The sequence below is a fragment of the Vanacampus margaritifer genome, chromosome 2, assembly GCF_051991255.1.
Source record: "Vanacampus margaritifer isolate UIUO_Vmar chromosome 2, RoL_Vmar_1.0, whole genome shotgun sequence".
Lineage (NCBI taxonomy): Eukaryota > Metazoa > Chordata > Actinopteri > Syngnathiformes > Syngnathidae > Vanacampus > Vanacampus margaritifer.
In genome coordinates, this window is record NC_135433.1 from 45,482,719 (window position 1) to 45,500,374 (window position 17,656).

The 17,656-nt window shown below is 38.7% G+C and overlaps 1 protein-coding gene across 1 annotated transcript in view; it reads right to left on the bottom strand.

Annotated features, from left to right (window-relative positions):
* Nucleotides 1–17,656, bottom strand: part of obscnb (obscurin, cytoskeletal calmodulin and titin-interacting RhoGEF b) — an 83,837-nt gene that overhangs the window by 50,122 nt on the left and 16,059 nt on the right. The window contains exons 14-28 of the mRNA XM_077556701.1: nucleotides 17,281–17,562; nucleotides 16,915–17,190; nucleotides 13,903–14,184; nucleotides 13,570–13,836; nucleotides 7,792–8,061; nucleotides 7,160–7,426; nucleotides 5,793–6,059; nucleotides 5,465–5,577; nucleotides 5,243–5,396; nucleotides 5,006–5,167; nucleotides 4,732–4,836; nucleotides 2,371–2,637; nucleotides 830–1,099; nucleotides 472–741; nucleotides 84–350 (exon numbers count right to left, since the gene is read on the bottom strand). Of these exons, the coding sequence (XP_077412827.1) occupies nucleotides 84–350; nucleotides 472–741; nucleotides 830–1,099; nucleotides 2,371–2,637; nucleotides 4,732–4,836; nucleotides 5,006–5,167; nucleotides 5,243–5,396; nucleotides 5,465–5,577; nucleotides 5,793–6,059; nucleotides 7,160–7,426; nucleotides 7,792–8,061; nucleotides 13,570–13,836; nucleotides 13,903–14,184; nucleotides 16,915–17,190; nucleotides 17,281–17,562 (3,519 nt within the window). The remainder of the gene's footprint in view (nucleotides 1–83; nucleotides 351–471; nucleotides 742–829; nucleotides 1,100–2,370; nucleotides 2,638–4,731; nucleotides 4,837–5,005; nucleotides 5,168–5,242; nucleotides 5,397–5,464; nucleotides 5,578–5,792; nucleotides 6,060–7,159; nucleotides 7,427–7,791; nucleotides 8,062–13,569; nucleotides 13,837–13,902; nucleotides 14,185–16,914; nucleotides 17,191–17,280; nucleotides 17,563–17,656) is intronic.

Sequence of the window (17,656 nt, forward strand, 5' to 3'; positions counted from 1 at the left end):
TCTGGACCTGGATTTGACACCTCTGAATTAGCGACGATCATATGTGTCATAATTACACCATATTCAATCATGCAGATTCTTACCTTTGACCTTAAGTGTGACCGACTCCTTCACCTTGCGGACGTGAATGGTGATAGTCCCCCCATCCTGAGGGGCCAGGTTCTTAAGTGTGAGCTTATGAACTTTCCCTTCATGGGTTATGGTGTTGACTTCATTGGTGAAGAGCGGCTTGTCATTCAGGAGCCACCGCGCCTCCTCGTCGGCGTAGTTGACCTCGCACGAGAACACTGCGTCGCTGTCTTCGTCCACTTCTGTGTCAGTCAGGTGCTTGGTGAATTTAATTTCACGCACTGAGAGTGGAAAACAACATTTAGTAGATGCACTTGTAAATATAGTATTTTCTTTGGTAGGGTTTCCCAATGTTTAAGGCCCAAATTAGACATTTTGGTTCCTCCCTGTAATTCAAATCACCTTCAACTAGTAGATTGCCTTTCGTCGTAGCAGGTCCGGACTGACAGCGGTACTCGCCACTGTCCTCTTCAGTCAGCATATGAATGGTGAGTTGAGCCCTCGTAGCGTCTTGCTTGATGTTATATTTGTCCGATGCAGCCAGCGTCACATGTTCTTTTAACCACTGCACTTTGTCTTTTGGCGGGACGGAGAATTTACAAGTGAGGATGGCGGAGCTTTTTTCCTTGGCCTTCACATCTTTGATGGGCTCTGCAATCTCAAGCGGCCGCTCTGAGCATAAAGTAGATACAATTAATAAGCTTTACACACAGATGTGGCATTAATGAGTTATTATGGAGTGTACACACACTTGCAGTACCTTTGACTGTAAGATGGGCTAGTGACTTGCTCTTGCCGGCAGTGAACTGCACGGGTCCCGTCATGGACGCGTTAGTCTTTTTGAAGGTGAGACGATGCATCGTGCCCTCTTTCTCCATCTCAATATCGGCGCTCTCCTGCACGGCGACACCACCGAGAGTCCATATGGGCGGTTTCACCAGTTCCATGCTGATCTCAACTTCGAAGACAGCGGCGAAAGGTTCCGTCACCTCGACGGAACTCATCTCCCGCACGATGCTTATGGACTGCTCTACAAGCGTCAAAAAAAATAAATGATGAGAGCATTAAAATACAAATCTGTGAGATGAGTTCATAGTAAAAGTAATTTCCTCATTAATTCCAATATACTTGTGGGTCAGGGTAAAAGTCTCTGTTGCGGCTATCCTGTGTGAAGTTTGCATGTTCTCCCTGTACTTGCATCGGTTTTCTCTGGCTTCCTCCCATACTCATGTTCGATAAATTAAAGACTCTAAACTGTCCAAAGACGTGAATGGAAATGCTTGTCTAGCTTTATTTAGGTATTCCCAACCCTAGAGAAAATACAAGTATGCAACTAAGAATATTTACTAATCTTCCTGTGGAATGTTTCCAAGAAATTAGAAATTAAGAAAAAAACAAAGAAAACATTCCACCCCCTTTCAACTAAGGGTGGGAACGCTAATGTTTTTTTTCAAGCTGTCAAACGATTACATTTTTTAACCAGATTAATCACATCTTAGAATCTTGATTAATCAAAAATAATCGCTTAATTAAAAAGGCTTTTTTTATCAAAAAAATGTTGCCCGCCAAATTTAAAGAGCACCTGTTTTGTGTTCATTTTTTCGACATTGGTACTTTTTGAAATTTGTGTTGACACACTATTGTAAACCAGGTAGCCTTGCCACTTTAATAAAAGTCAAAGTGTGAAACATAAATTCTCGCTCTTCCTTGAGTTCTGCAATTGTTCTAAAAAGGTACCAGTGTTTTATATGGACTATGAAATGTAAGGCGATGTAGGAATCAAAATCGTAGGCCTCTGAATCGGAATTGAATTGAATTGTAGGCCTCTGAATCTGAATTGAATCTTGAGGAACACATAGATTCCCACTTGACTTGACTTTCAACCCTGCATAATGAACATTGTAATCTTCAGAGGGCCAATTAGTTTATTCCTCATTTCACTACTACAGTCACAAAAAAACCTACGGAAATATCAATCTAGTAATAATACTTAAAAACAATAGCAAATACCACTACCAAGAAAATTCACAACCCATATGAGATCATTACTGTACGTGCATGGCACATCACACATTATTCATTAACGTGAGTCCTACATTAAAGATTATTTTTTTATCTTCAATGTCAGCACTTTGTGTTCAATCAAAATCAATCAAACATGTGGAAACACACTGTGGGTTACAATGATAACACAGTTTGGCCACAAATTCCATTTCTGTTTGAAAACAGATGCCTGAGAAACACGTGTTGACTCTGGTGGCTTATTTCCTGTGCATGACCTCTGCCCTCCTATTGCGTTACCTTCCACAAGCAGTTTACAGGATGTCTCGTCATCAGAGGCGTCGCACGTGTACGTGTCTTCGTCTGCGGCGTCCACGTCGTTGATGGTGAGCTTCCGGTACACATCTACACTTTTGATCTCATATTTCTTTCCGTCTTTGAGCTCCGTCTTGTTTTTGAACCACTTGACTTGGGCGCTGGCGCGGGACACTTGGCACTCCAGGTGGCCACGGTGCTTGTATATGGCTATCTTATCCCGGAGTTTCTTCACAAACTTGACGGGCAGCTCTACAGCAAATGAATTGCATTTGATCATGTAGGCGGATGAGGGAATTAAATTAGAATATTTTTGGAAAGTTCATTATTTCAGTAGTTCAATTCAAAAAGTGAAACTCATACAGATTCACAGGCTAACTCCTACCTAGTTTCTATATTAGAAAGTGATTGTTTGTTATGTGATATTTAAATACAGCTAGCTAGCTTGACAACTTGACCCCAGTCTCCACAAACATATGCATTATTATTAAATGTATTACTGTTAAATTTTGATGCGGACGTGTCTGCTGCGTTGCGACTGGAATTCCCCCAGTACAGGCTTTCCAAGTGAGGATCGCGCGTTAAAAAAATTACTAGTTTCCAGTCGCAACGCAGCAGACACGTCCGCATCAAAATTTAACAGTAATAAATTTACTAATAATGCATATATTTGTGGAGACAGGGGTCAAGTTGTATTTTACAATTTTAAAAATATGACGAATTTCACAAGTTACTTCATGTTAAAGATTATATAGCTCTTAATATGAATAGAAACTGAGCTGAGCTGTCACCAACGTCTTACAAATGCAATTATGCCACCTAGTGGCAGAAAAATGACCTCAACACAAATCAACATCACACTTTGAAGGGGAAAAAAACATGGTTTGATATGTCCTCATGAAACCTCTTATATAAGGATATGCTGTTGTCCTGAACTGTTGTACAAATCCAGGTGCCCAACAATTTGTAAATAAAGGGCGGGATCAGCCTGGGAACTCTTCCTTGTTTATACTACAGCCTTCCCTGCTTTGCAAAACATGTTTTCGAAAGTGTCTGAGAAAGGGCTTTGCTAGCCCGGTTTCCCACGCTAATGAATAAAAGACGGACCGGCACGCGGTCCCGACAGAGTCAGCTGCGGAACACGTACGATTGCCCAGCCGTTTTGGAGCTCGTTCTACCCGGACCGTCGGCTCTCCGGTCTAGTGTCAAGGTAAGCGCTGATGATCATCATATTATGCTGCTTAATGTTGTAGTGTATTGATTGCTGTTTGCGGGGAATAAAATGTACAATAATTCTAGCAAAGCAAGTTGTGAGTATTTCTGTTTGCGGGGAATAAAAGGTCAATTCTAGCAAATCGAGTCGTGACTGTTGCTGTTTGCGGTGAATGAAAGGGATAATCATTCTAGCATAGCGCAGGTGTTGATTACTGTTTGCGGGGGATAAAACGTACGATTATCCTAGCACAGTATAAATGTTGATTGCTGTTTGCGGGGAATAAAAAACACGGTTATTCTAGCAAAGCATATCAAGTCTCTGTGTATTCATTGTTGCCGCCGACCACTCACGATCCTGCATAAAAATATAAAGGTGAAGTAGTGTTGTACAGTACAGCACCTTTTACACTTTTACACCTTTACAGCTGCTTTTTAATTTTAACTAATTTTTACGAAATTACTGTATCAATGACTAAAAGATGCAGCCATATTTCTATTAGTTTAACACTTCTTTCCACTTTTATGTTAACAAGATATGAAAACTTAGAAAGAAATATTTATTGTACATTTCATTGTATATTTATAACAGAAACCGATATAAAATGTGCGATTAATCGTGAGTTAACTATTGAAGTCATGCGATTAATTACAATTAAAAAATGGAATCGCCTGACACATAGGACTTTTTTTTGTGTGCATACCATTGAAATCAAAAGTGGGTTTTTCAAATAAATGAATTTTTAGTTCACCACTAGATCGCACTAATTACTACACACTATGCCTTTAAGGTAATGTTGTGGACAAAGAGGAAATATCTTACCCTTGTACCAGGTGATGGCCGGTTTGGGCACTCCTATGGCCTTGCACGCCAATTTAAAATGATAAAAATCATTACCTATTTCATTTTCTAAATTGAAGCACTGAAATAAAAGATTTTTCCATGATGGTCTTGAGATGCATTTGTACTTTGGCCTGTTTTAGTTTGTGTCAGTGTCTGTTTTTAACCTCCATGCAAGTTGCAAGTAGACTTGAGTCAATTTTCTTGCAACGTGACATATACAAAAAAAACAACAAGAACAAACAAACATGCAATAAATATACTATGTAGAAATATATTGTTGGTATATTTACCTTTCACCTTCAGTTGTGCAGTTGACGAGGCCCTCTCAGCTGTAAATTTAATCTCACCTATATCTGCTGGGGTCACACTTTTAAATAGCACCACATAGGTCCTGCCTGTGTTTACAAAACAGATTTTTAAAAAACATATATATATTTTTTTAAATCAACATAACTGTCATCATTACGTAATTAAACTTAAGCATAGTACAAACATTTTTAGCATCACAACCGATTTTAAAATGTGAGAACCCCCAAACTCAAAATACTGTTTTTGGCTTTTTACCTTCTTGTCTCATCTTGACGTTGTCACTGACTCTGAGTTTGGAGTTTCCCTTGTACCACTGGCACTCCACCTCATCGTGTGAGACCTCACAGACAAAAGCAGCGCTCTCCTTCTCCATCACCTCCACATCCTCCAGCTTCTTCACAATCTTAACATCTCTGGCTGCAGCGGATACCACTTTTAGAATGTTTTGACTTATAAACGGCGTCAACGTTGTTTAGATTATGTGCGACTCACCATGAACGGTGATCTTGGCACAGGTGTTGTCGTCGACAGTACGACAGATGTAAATGCCTGCATCTTCGGGGCCACATTTGTTGATGATCAAGGTGCGTTTTCGTCCCAAAGAGTGAATGCCGTAATTCTTCCCTGGTTTCAGTTCTACATCATCCTATAGAATATATTTACATTAAATTGAACATTTAAAATATGTCAATCAAACCCGGTGTGACTTCTCACCTTTAACCATTTTACATCTGCATTTGATCTGGATACTTCACACTCCAAAGTGACCTTCTCCTTTTCAGCTACGCTGATGTCCACAATAGGCTTTGAGATCGTAGCAGGAGGTTCTATTGAATCATGATAGTTTTGTCCCAATAAGGTCACATAAACTGGATTTGCACTATAATAACACACTGAATAAAACTACAGAAAAACTATTGATATATGTATGATCTAAATTTGCACTTGATGAAGTGGGCATGCACTCCAGAAACACAACTCATTGCATACAAGCCATTACTGTTTAAAGAAACACTTTTCTAATATGTCTCCTTTTGTGTACCTGTAACAATAAGTTTGCAGGAAGTCCGGACGCCTTCCGCTTGGAAGCCGATGGTTCCCGCGTCCTCTCTCGTCAGGTTTGACAAGGTGAGGCTGTGCGCCTTTCCCAAAGCTGCGATGCGGATATTGGGCCCTGATTTCAACCTGATGCCGTCCCGGGTCCACAAGCCCTCGACATCAGCCTGGCTGAGCTCGACCTCAAGACTTACCGTCTCTGTCTCATGTGTCTTGGTTTCTGTGAGACCTTTGATCAGCTCTACTTTCTTCACTGGGAAAGAAATTTATTTTATTAGTAGAGTGAACCCCTGTTTATCACAGGTGATACTTTCCTGACACATCCACAGTAAATTGTACTTCATTTATATAGCGCTTTTCCACCTTATAAGGCCCTCAAAGCGCTTTATATTTGACTACTTATTTAACTAGTGATGACGCAGCATCAGGAGAAACTGGGGGTTCAGTATCTTGCTCAAGGATACTTCAACGTGGTCACAATGGCATTCTGTTAGTTTTTATTAGTTGTTGTTATTTAAAAACTGCTTAGTTTTAGGTTTTAGTTAGTTTCAATATTAATCTTTGATTTAAAAAAACTTGTATTACTTGTGTGCAACATTTAATAAACACCATGGTAAAATGAAAAAAGTAACACATTTCTTACCTAGCGTTGCATTTCAGCTGAGTTAAATGAAAAAGCAGGCGAGCTGAGCCATTGAAGCCAAAAGTCAATAATGCAAAATTGTCGCTCAAGAGCAACGTCATCTGAAGCTGTTTTTCTATTGGCTGCTGCTAGATGACGTCACTTCTGTGTGACACACTTTCGAATGTCCTTACTCCGGTTATTATTGAAATAAATATACTTAAAATCGCATTTAAAATCAATCCCAAAGGCTCATATATTAAATGAATTACCAATACTAAAACAAAGGACATTTTTGCTATAATAAAAGGTTAGTTTTAGTTAGTTTTGTAAACATAAAATGCAGTTCCAGTTCGCTTACGTTTTTTTAAAAAGCTTTTTCATTTTTATTATATTTTGTTAACAAAAATTTTGGGGGGAATTTTTGTCTTAGTTATTTCGTTAGTTTTCATTAACTAAAATAAACTTGGTTGGGAGACAACCGCTCTACCACTGAGCCACGCCGCCCCCAATGTAGTAGGTGAAAATCAATATGTATATCCCTGTTGCGAGGCCGATATTTTCACAAGTAAATGTAATGTAATGTATTAATTTTTTAAAATATTTTTTCACAAATTATACATTTTGCTAATCTACACACATGGGTGTTATTTAAACAAAAATAATTAATGACCAATCTTAAATATTGAAAATATGAGGCTGCAATCCAATGGGCACGCTTTCATACTTACTCTCAACGATGAGCTTGGCCTGGGTTCTGTCGTCGAGTGTTTCACATGAATAGATGCCGCGGTCGGCGTAAGTTATGCTCTTGAAGACCAGCGCCTGCTTGGCGCCGTCAGCTCGGACCTCCACGCTCGCCGAAGTCTGCAGCTTGACGCTGTTTTTCATCCAGTGCACTTCGTCAGATGGCATGCTCAGCTCCACCTCCAGCTTTACCTCACTCTGCTCCTCCACCGTCAGGTTCTCCAACTTCTTCTTAAACATCACCGGCTCACCTGATTGGCAAAAAAAAAAAATGTTTCGCCAATGCTATAGGGGATTTAAAAATGTGGCATTTTACAATTAAGTGGGACCTCCAAAGTGGAATGCACCAAAATGGTAATATAGTCAAAATAAAGAATTACTTCACAAGCGTGTTCAGCTTTTTCTTTGTCTCTTTTATGTGATGCTATGGCTGAAGAGTATCAGTGATGGCACAAAGCATTAAGTGTGTGTTGAAATATAGTAAAATTAGAAGTGCACAAACCATTACATGTGGTATGACTAATTTCTATTAAAATGCTACTTTAGAATTGAATGTACAGTTAATTCAGACAAAAATAGGAAAACATGGGTTCCCCTGGGAATGTGCTTTTCCTACGTTGCACTTGAAGCGTCGCCTTGCAGCTTTTCCCTTCGGCGTCCACGCTAATCTCCCCCGCATCCTTCTGGCTGACAGAAGTGACGGTGACCGAATGGCTGTTGCCACCATGCTCAATCTTATACTTGGCGCCATGAGCGATGGGAACATTATTGTGGAACCATTTGACATGTGCATCCGCCGGGGTGACGGCGCACTTAAATATGGCATCTTTGCCCTCCATTGCGGCCACGTTGTTGAGCTTGGAAGTCAGCCTGACGGATCTGGGAGCTGAAAGGAATGACTGGCATGAAACTAACACAATGACGACATGGAATGAAATACAGTACCTCCACATAAGTATTGGAATGGCAAGGTCAGTTCCTTTGCTTCTGTTGTATACAGAAGGCATTTGTATTTCAGATCAAAAGATGAATTAGAGAGAGAGAGAAAAAATCATTATTCCAGCTCTTATTTCATGGCATTGACATATAGATGTGTGAAACAACTCCAGAAAGAGCACATTTTGTTTGAGGCCACCCACTTTTTAAGATTTGGAAACAACAAAAACAATTGAATTGACCTTGCAGTTTCAAAACTTTTGGAGGAATTTAACATTTGATCCCGTGCTGAATTTGTAATTCTGCTCACTTGCTGTTATATTAGGCCTCTTAAAGGGGAAGTCAACCTTAAACATTTTTGGACAATAATATGTTATATGTGACCTCACTAGTCTAAACACGACATTCTGATTATACATAATACTGTATGAGTTATGCAGCAAAATCCAGCCGATTTCATCCATTTCAGGGGGCGACCATTTTGCCACTTGCTGTCGACTGATGACATCAATGTTTCTCAGGGCTCAGGCAACGACCAATCACAGCTCACCTGTTTTCTGAAGCCGAGCTGTGATTGGTTGTTACCTGAGACTGCGATGAAATTCTCACTCAACAGCAAGTGGCAAAATGGTCGCCTTCTGATATTGATAAAAACTGCTGGATTTTGATGCTTAACTCATATTCCATGCAATATTAATTATTAAAAAATAAGGGGGTTGCAAGGTTTGCATGAAAATGTACTTCAGGCTTATAACTGCGAGCCACTGCATTAAACAAACAGTTTGCAATCTGTACCATGTTTGAATAGCATTGAAATCAAATTTTAAGGCTTAATGTTTGATTAATATAACATTCTTCCATGCTTACAGTGTGAACTCTAACTCTAATTAAGACAGTTTGTTGAATATTTCCTTCAAAAATGGATCTTTAAAAAACGATTCAGCTGCATATCGAATCGATACGAGAATTGTGCGCTGTATTGCAATATATTGCCGAATATTTTTTTTTTATCACCCATAGTTAAGACCATAAGGTCACACATTTTCACATGGGATAAGCTTGAGCCGTTCACAGCTGTGTACTCGATCTTTCTTGCATCTAGTAAATAGTTCAACTGAGAATATGCAGTCACCTGGTTGTTATGATTATTATAGTGAGCATTAAAGATAAAAGAACCAACGAAAGTTTCCATCAGAACTGTACATTGCAAAGTGTCCAATTTTATGGCTGTTTAGTTATCATAGTAATAGACGAAATATCAGTCAAAACTGAACAAAAAATGCACGATATCAAAGTTATAAAGTCGTGTAAATGTTATTGAGTTATGCCACAGACCAGTCAAAAAACATGTCAAGAGATGTCAAGGATAAGATTGTAGACCTGCCCAACGCTGGAATGGAAAGACGGTTAAGAGTGACAACTCGGTGGCATTATTCCATAGTGGAAAATACACAAAATGTCCATTGATTGTCTGTGACCTCTCTGCAAGATCTGACCTCGTGGAATGAGGATGATCATGAGTAAGATAAGGAAGCAGCCTCAAATTACAGTACATGGTAGGAATTTGTTAATGATTGGTCAACAACCTCAGTCACTAAGAAAACAGTCACAGTCTTTTCCGCTGTGCACCGGTCTTTTTCAAGAATTGATTATTTTCTTACAAATAACTCTATTGCTGATAAAACTGTTACAAAAATACATCCTATTATTATTAGCGACCATGCACCAGTCTCCCTTTCCCTACAAGTTGATTATACCTTTAAACCACCACCGACATGGCGGTTTAACATCTCACTGCTAAACGACGCAGAGTTTGACAAAATTATAAGAAAAGAATGGGCAGACTTTTTGGAAATAAATGACTCTCCAGACCTATCGCCATCTCTTCTCTGGGAAACTGGGAAAGCAGTAATTAGAGGTAAAATTATATCATATTCATCTTATAAAAAGAAACAGGATCAAAAATCAGAAAAAGACTTGGAAGATAAAATTAAACAACTGACGGATGAGTACGCAATAAACCCAAATAACCAAATATGGACTGACTTACAAAATACAAAAATACAGTTAGACGATATGCTAACTAAAAAGACAGAATTTATAATACAACAATTGAGATATAACAACTTTGAATATAATAACAAATCAGGTAAATTTCTTGCAAACCAACTTCAACGCAATCGGGAAAAGTCTCTTATAACGGCGATTAAAGGGACAACTGGTGAATGCACACAATCACGAGAAGAAATTAATCACATTTTTTATAACTATTATCGTAACCTATACTTAGAAACTAACAAGCCTAACCCTGAGCATATTGAGGCATTCCTCAGTAGCTTAAATATGCCTCAGTTAACTACTGAATATAAAGACATGTTAGATGCGCCACTTACTATAAACGAGTTGTACAGTGCTCTAGATAGTATGCCTAATGGCAAAGCACCTGGCCCGGATGGTTATCTGGCTATATTTTTTAAGCACTTCTGGTTAATGCTTGCTCCACTATTCTTAAGAGTAGTAACAGAAATTAAAACTAAGGGTTACATACGCCCACACATGAATACAGCAGCAATTAAACTTTTATCAAAGCCAGAAAAAGACCCCACCCTTCCATCAAGTTACCGTCCGATTTCACTAATTAATGCTGATATTAAAATTATCACTAAGGCTTTCACATCTAGACTAGAAACAGTAATCTCGACAATTATTCATAGCGACCAAACAGGCTTTATTAAAGATCGGCACTCTACTAATAATATTAGGAGACTCTTTAACCTTATTAGCATGTCACAGCGGCATGATAAAAAGGTAGTTATTATATCATTGGATGCAGAAAAAGCTTTCGACAAAGTTAACTGGTCCTTCCTCTTTGCTGTTTTAAATAAATTTGGCTTTGGGAAATCATTTATCCACTGGGTATCAGTATTATATGATTCTCCAAAAGCTACAGTTACTACTAATGGGATTATATCTCAGAGCTTTACTTTACAGAGAGGCACAAGACAGGGATGCCCACTATCCCCTTTATTATTTGCAATATTTATTGAGCCACTTGCATTAGCCATACGCCAGGAAAGAAGGATTCAAGGAATTCACTCTGGGGTAACAGAACATAAAATTAATCTATATGCCGATGACATCTTACTTTATTTAGAAAAGCCGGCTACTTCGCTAGGGGAAGTATTTAATTTAATAACTAAATTCTCACAGTTATCAGATTATTCTATTAACTGGACAAAATCAACACTTCTACCTATTACAGAAAATTCATGGAACCCTGCAAGCCAGGACCCACACTACTCATTTCCTATAGGTAATTTAAAATACTTAGGCATAAAAATCTCACCTAAATTAACTGATTTAATTCATTTAAACTTTTCTCCACTTCTGGATAACATTTATAGTGACTTGGAGCGCTGGAATAATCTTCCTATTTCTCTAATAGGACGAATAGCCACCATTAAAATGAAAGTTTTACCTAAAATAAACAATTTTTTCTCAATGATTCCATTTAAACCTACGGCTAAATGGTTCCAGTTGTTGGACTCAGCCGTAACAAAATTTTACTGGAATAAAAAAAAAGCAAAGATTAGTCTATCTACTCTTCAGAAAAGCAAATCCAAAGGTGGTCTAGAGGCACCAAATTTTATGTACTACCAGCTACAATATATCGTTCTATGGGCACAACCCAACAGAGACACTAACTGTTGGTTGGAACTAGAACAGAAGGATTGTAATAACCTCAGACTTCGAGATTTACTCTTTATTACAACATCGATTAAGCGCCATAATTGTTTTAAAAACCCAATGATTTCCGCCACCGTGACTGCCTGGTGGAAGGCACTAGAATTGACAAAAGCCCAAGTGGAGCCCTGTGGACTTTCTCCCCTATGGCATAACCCCGACTTTCAACTTAACAACCAACCGTTTCATTTAGCTGTGTGGGAGCAGAAAGGAATTACACATCTCCACCATCTCTTCTCAGATAATATGTTTATATCATATACATCCTTGCTCCAAAAATACAATATAAAAAACGGAAATTTTTTACATTATCTTCAAGTTAAAAATATGATAAAGAAAAAAATTCCAACACTTCGGGGTACGCTCCAACCACCTGTTTTAGCTAAAGATATTAACAAGCTTTCTCCGACAACAACAAAAAAACTTTCAAAAATATATAAGTTACTTTCATATACTGATAAAATGTCTTTACCCATCTCGAAATGGGAGACAGACTTGTCTATAGCACCGGAACCTGACTTTTGGATTCAAGTTTGTGAAAACGCATTTAAAATGACAAAACACACAAATTTACAACTTATCCAATATAAAGTTATTCACAGAACATACATTACTCAATATATGATGAAGAAAATGGGACTCTCAGACTCCGACATTTGTCTCCAATGCTTACAAAACACTACAGACACTTATGTTCATGCTTTATGGTTATGTACTCCGGTTATGTATTTCTGGACTAAAGTCTTAGAAAAACTTTCCGCTATTTTGGACTGTAGGATACCTTTATCTCCAAACTTGTGTTTGCTAGGTGACCTAACAACAACTGATTTACCACATAAACAATTTCAATCTACACTTGTAGCCCTTACTATCGCTAAAAAAACAATTCTTGTTAACTGGAAAAATAAACAAACTCTGAATATCGACCAATGGTCTAACCTCCTCATAAATCACATTTTAATGGAAAAAATATCTGCCTCAAATAAAAACCAAATATCAAAATTTATAGAAACATGGTCTACGTATATAGAATTTTTTAACCTAATTCCGGTTACTTAATTCTGTCTGTTAGCGAGAGCCACTACATCGTGATAACTTACATTGATGTTTCTGCATTTGGCAATTTATTATTATATTATATTATTAGTATGGGATTTTTTTTAATGGGCTTTAGGTGAACTGATGAATACACACACGCTCGCACTCACGCACGCACACACACACACACGCACATACACATACTCACCCACATACAAAAAAAAAAAGTATATATATATATATATGTGTGTATATGTATATATATATGTATATGTATTTAAAAAAAAAAAAAAAACATTTCTTAAATTTTTTTTAATTGATTTGTTGTTTTTTTAAAAAAAAAAAAAAAAAAAAAGGAGAGCAATGATGATGTCAAATCGAATGAACAATACTGAGCTCTTCTGAAAAAAAAAAAAAAAAAAAAAGAAAACGAAAAAAAAAAAAGAAAAAAAAAAAAAGAAAACAGTCACTAACAACCTGCGCCAAAGTAGAAGACACAAAATGACCACCGATCGTACTTGGTCTGGAGCTCCAACCAAGATCTTGCCTTGCGGATTGAGGATCATCATGAGAAACGTAAGAGAGAAGACAAGTCTAATCTTCTATTAATCTTACAAATTCAGCAGGGGATCAAATGATTGTTTCTCCACTAAATATTTTCAGCATTGCCAGTTACCTATTGAGGAGACTTTGGCGGAGGTCGTGTCATTTTTACATTCACAGCTGTATTCGCCTTCGTCTTCCTTTGTTATGCCAGTCACCATGAGGATTCGCCTTACGCCATCTGTCTTGATGCAGAACCTGCCTCCAGGTTTAACCTCAGAACCATTGTGCCGCCATAGGACATCACCTGGGGCTTGGTTCAACTCACATGTAAGATTTAAAGTGCCACCCAAGTCGACTGTCACGGCTTTCAATGGGACAACAAACTTAATGGGTGCGTCTGGAAATAATACATCACAGTAAAAATGAGACATCTGCACTTGACTTTCGGGAAAAGCAGTCTTACCTTTGACCTGGACTTTAAACTCCAATTTGTCATCAGCGGTCTGACAGGAGTACACACCACTGTCTTTGGAATCGGTGGACGTGACGACGAGCGTGTGAGAAAGGCCGTCTATTTTTATTTGGTACTTGGTGCTCTCCTTGAGCTCCAGGCCATCTTTAAACCACCTCACGCTGCTGCCGCTGCTGCTTTCTGCAGTCAGCTCGCTGGTCAAAACAATGTGCTCGCTGGCTTGAATGATGAACGTTTCCTTGATGAGCTTCTTCTGGAACTTGGCAGGCACATCTACAGAGATAGACAAAATGGGGTTGGCTTGGTATACTCGTCTGACTTCGGTGCAGGCCGCATGGATTCAGTTCTTACTCACTGGCAGTGTGAATTAGAGATGTAACGATATCCAAACATCACAATATGATATCACAACATGAAATCACGATAATTATCACGATATTGTGGGGAGGTTGGTGATATAAAAAAAGAGGTGACAATATTGTGAAAAAAAAATCAGCTTAAAAAAAAGCACAATATTATTCGTACATAGCAGTAATGCATATTAACAACCTACAATATCTAATAACACTTAATATTGAGGCACTTACTTGCTAATGCACACATTGAGTTTGTTTTGTTTTATTTGTTCATTTTTCCTTTCGGACAATCATAGAGACAATTTACAACATTCACTTTTCACATACAATTATACTCGAAAAGAAAAAAGGCTGACGGGATGAAGCCGAAGTTTATTAATTCCCGTTCCCAGAATGCAATAGGACGCAGATAATCAAAGTGATAATTCGCCACATATCTAGTTGTGTGGATTATCAAGTTGTTGGTTTATGCAAAAGTTCGTCTTCCCAATAGTCTCTGTTGATCAAAACGTTGGTTTGTTCTCTTGTTGATCAGTTTGGTCCAGTAGCATTGGATAGCTAAGGATAAATGGCAGCCCGCATCCAGCCTCACCCTTCAGTCGGTTCCTTCCTCGTCTCGATTTCTGTTCATCGCTGCGTTCCGACGAGCAATCATCTCCAGGTTGTTTAGCTTTGTAGACAAGTTCATTGCTGTTCTGTTTGTGGCGATGTTGGATGCAGCTAAGTCGTTCTTCACCTGTGACATGTCGTCACAGGCCTTGGACAAGTCGGCTTGCACTCCAGTGATGGTGCTCAGAGCCACAGTGGCCATTTCCTCTGCCTTTTTTTGACCTCCCTGCATTTTTCTGAGGATTCGATGCAGCCAGAGGGCTCCGATCCCTAGCAGAAGCATCCCAGCCACCAGCGTGATGAACAGGTAGATGTCTTTAGCGTCTTCAACTTTGAGTGAGGCTAGACACAGCGGCCGCCATCTTCCCCAGCTATCTTCTGCAAATCCAGGCATGAAAGTTCCACTCGGACATGAGTGTTGACCAGGTCCAGTTCTCATTGTTAAGAAGGTCCAGAGCACTTAAAGATCAGTTCACTAGTTCCATGTTGTTTTACAGGCTAGAATCAGTACTTATTTCAACAATCAGGAGGGTCAGACTGGTAGTTGCTTTTCAAAGACGTAACAGCTCCTATGTCCTTGAGCAAAGATATCAGGTTCAGCTGTGTATTTTTTTTTTTTAGGAACACCAAGCCTTGTTTACAGTTCAGGGTTTTCACCCAGATTTTGACCTTGTGTGCAAATGTCATCATATCCAGAATTCATCGCTTTTCATTAGTGTATCTGTTTATTATAAGTTCTTTATACTTTTTTTTTTTAAAGCCAGCCAATCTCCCTGTGTTGGTTACTCCAAAAGTTATTCCATTGTTGTACTGTCAACCAGTCTTTGTAACTTGAGCCCAACATGAAATGATTGCTGTGTCCAAATAAGTGCTTGTCTCAACTCAAATTTATTGTTGAAGTTTCAACAGGAGATCAAAAAAGATTTTAGTGTTGTTCTGATATAACTTTGTATAAATACATGTTTCCCTCTTAAATCATATTTTGATTCCCTGGCCTGGAAGCGAATTTGAAAGTTATAAGGGAGGCAGTTTTTGGACGCTTTATACCAGGGGTGCTCAAGTTCGGTCCTCGAGAGCCCCTATCCAGTCTGTTTTCCATGTTTCCCTCCTGCAGCTCATCTGAATCTAATGATCAGCTAATCAGCAAGCTTTGCAGAAGCCTGATCATGAATCAGGTGTGTTAGTGGAGAGAAACATGGAAAACAGGCTGGATAGGGGCTCTCGAGGACCGAACTTAAGCACCCCTACTTTATATATTGTCTGCACAGTTCTAATGTTTATTAAATCATATAATTTCAATAATTAAATCTAATAAATAAATTGTGTGTATGTGCATTGTAAGGAGCTTTGTGTATGATTCTTACTGCTTTTTTTCTGGAGTACCATGAAGGAAGGTTATATTATTCCCCCAAATTTCGCACAATAGGTCAAGTAAGGCAGGATCAGCGCGCAATAAATTATTTGAAGGGCCCTCTGATTCAACATATTTTGGGCTCAAAATAGAATAGATGTACTTCTACCTATTTTTTTTTTAGTTGACTTATATGAGTATTCCATATTAATAAGTCATCGATTATTATTCCCAATACCTTGTGTTCCCTAACACGTTTGATATTCACAATGCTGACTTGAATTTTTGTAGTTTCTTTCTTTTATAGTTCCTCCACATTGACTCAGTTCTCAAGCATACTACGTTCCCCGTCGTCTGACGATTAGCGTGGATTTTAAACATAGAAGGGCAAAACATGCCTTATGAAAATTAAACTGCACAAAAAAAACTAGTCACCAGAGGGTGCTAGAACTGCACAAATGGAAATCAACCTGACTTTTTTAACAGATAAGCTGCTTTTTATATCGTCACATGACTACGACGATGTTGTAGTAGTTTTAATAACGCAATATTACGATATTGCCGTTATCGTTACATCCCTAGTGTGAATGTGATTGCAAATGGCCATCTATATGTAAAAAACGAGTTTTGAAAGAAAACCAAATTGAACTTTTGACCAACATAAAAAAAACAACCACCACAATTTACCTGCCATGTGCAGCTTAAATGTCAGCTTCTCCGATCCAACCTCACAAGTGTATTCTCCAACATCTTTTTTGTCCATTTTGTCTATCACCAGCTCCCGACTCTTGCCCTTTGTCTCCATGTGGACCGCCGTGCTGGAAACCAGCAGCTTGCCGTCTTTGTACCATTTCACCTCAGTTTTGGAATCGGCGACTTCACAGCGCAGTGTAGCTTTCTTGGAGTAAATAGCTGTCACCTCCTTCTGGACAGAGTCCTTGTTAGAGAAACCACTGGGGGCATCTGCAGATCAAATTTAGAGAAAAGTCTATGAATAAATGCCATTGTGTATGCAGCTATATAGCACTATATGAATAATATTAGATTTCCTACCTGCCACCTGTATCGTGAAAGTCAGTTTCTCAGTTCCAACCGAACAGATATACTCCCCAGCATCCTCCTTTTCCAATCTGTCAATCACAAGCAGGCGACCCTTTCCCTTTGACTCTACATGAAGTGCCTTGCTGGATGAGAGCAGCTTCCCGTTTTTGTACCATTTTACATCGGTTTTCAAATCCGCCACCTCACAGCTCAGAGTGGCTTTTTGAGTGACAAAAGCCTTGACCTCTTTCGTGACAGATTCCTTGTTGGAGAAGGCTGACTTGGGTTGAACCGCTGTGGCAATAATAGCAAACGTTATCATGTTGTTTCCCCTTAAATTTCACATCTTCACCAACAATACTGACATTTCTGTGTTAGGATTCAGAGA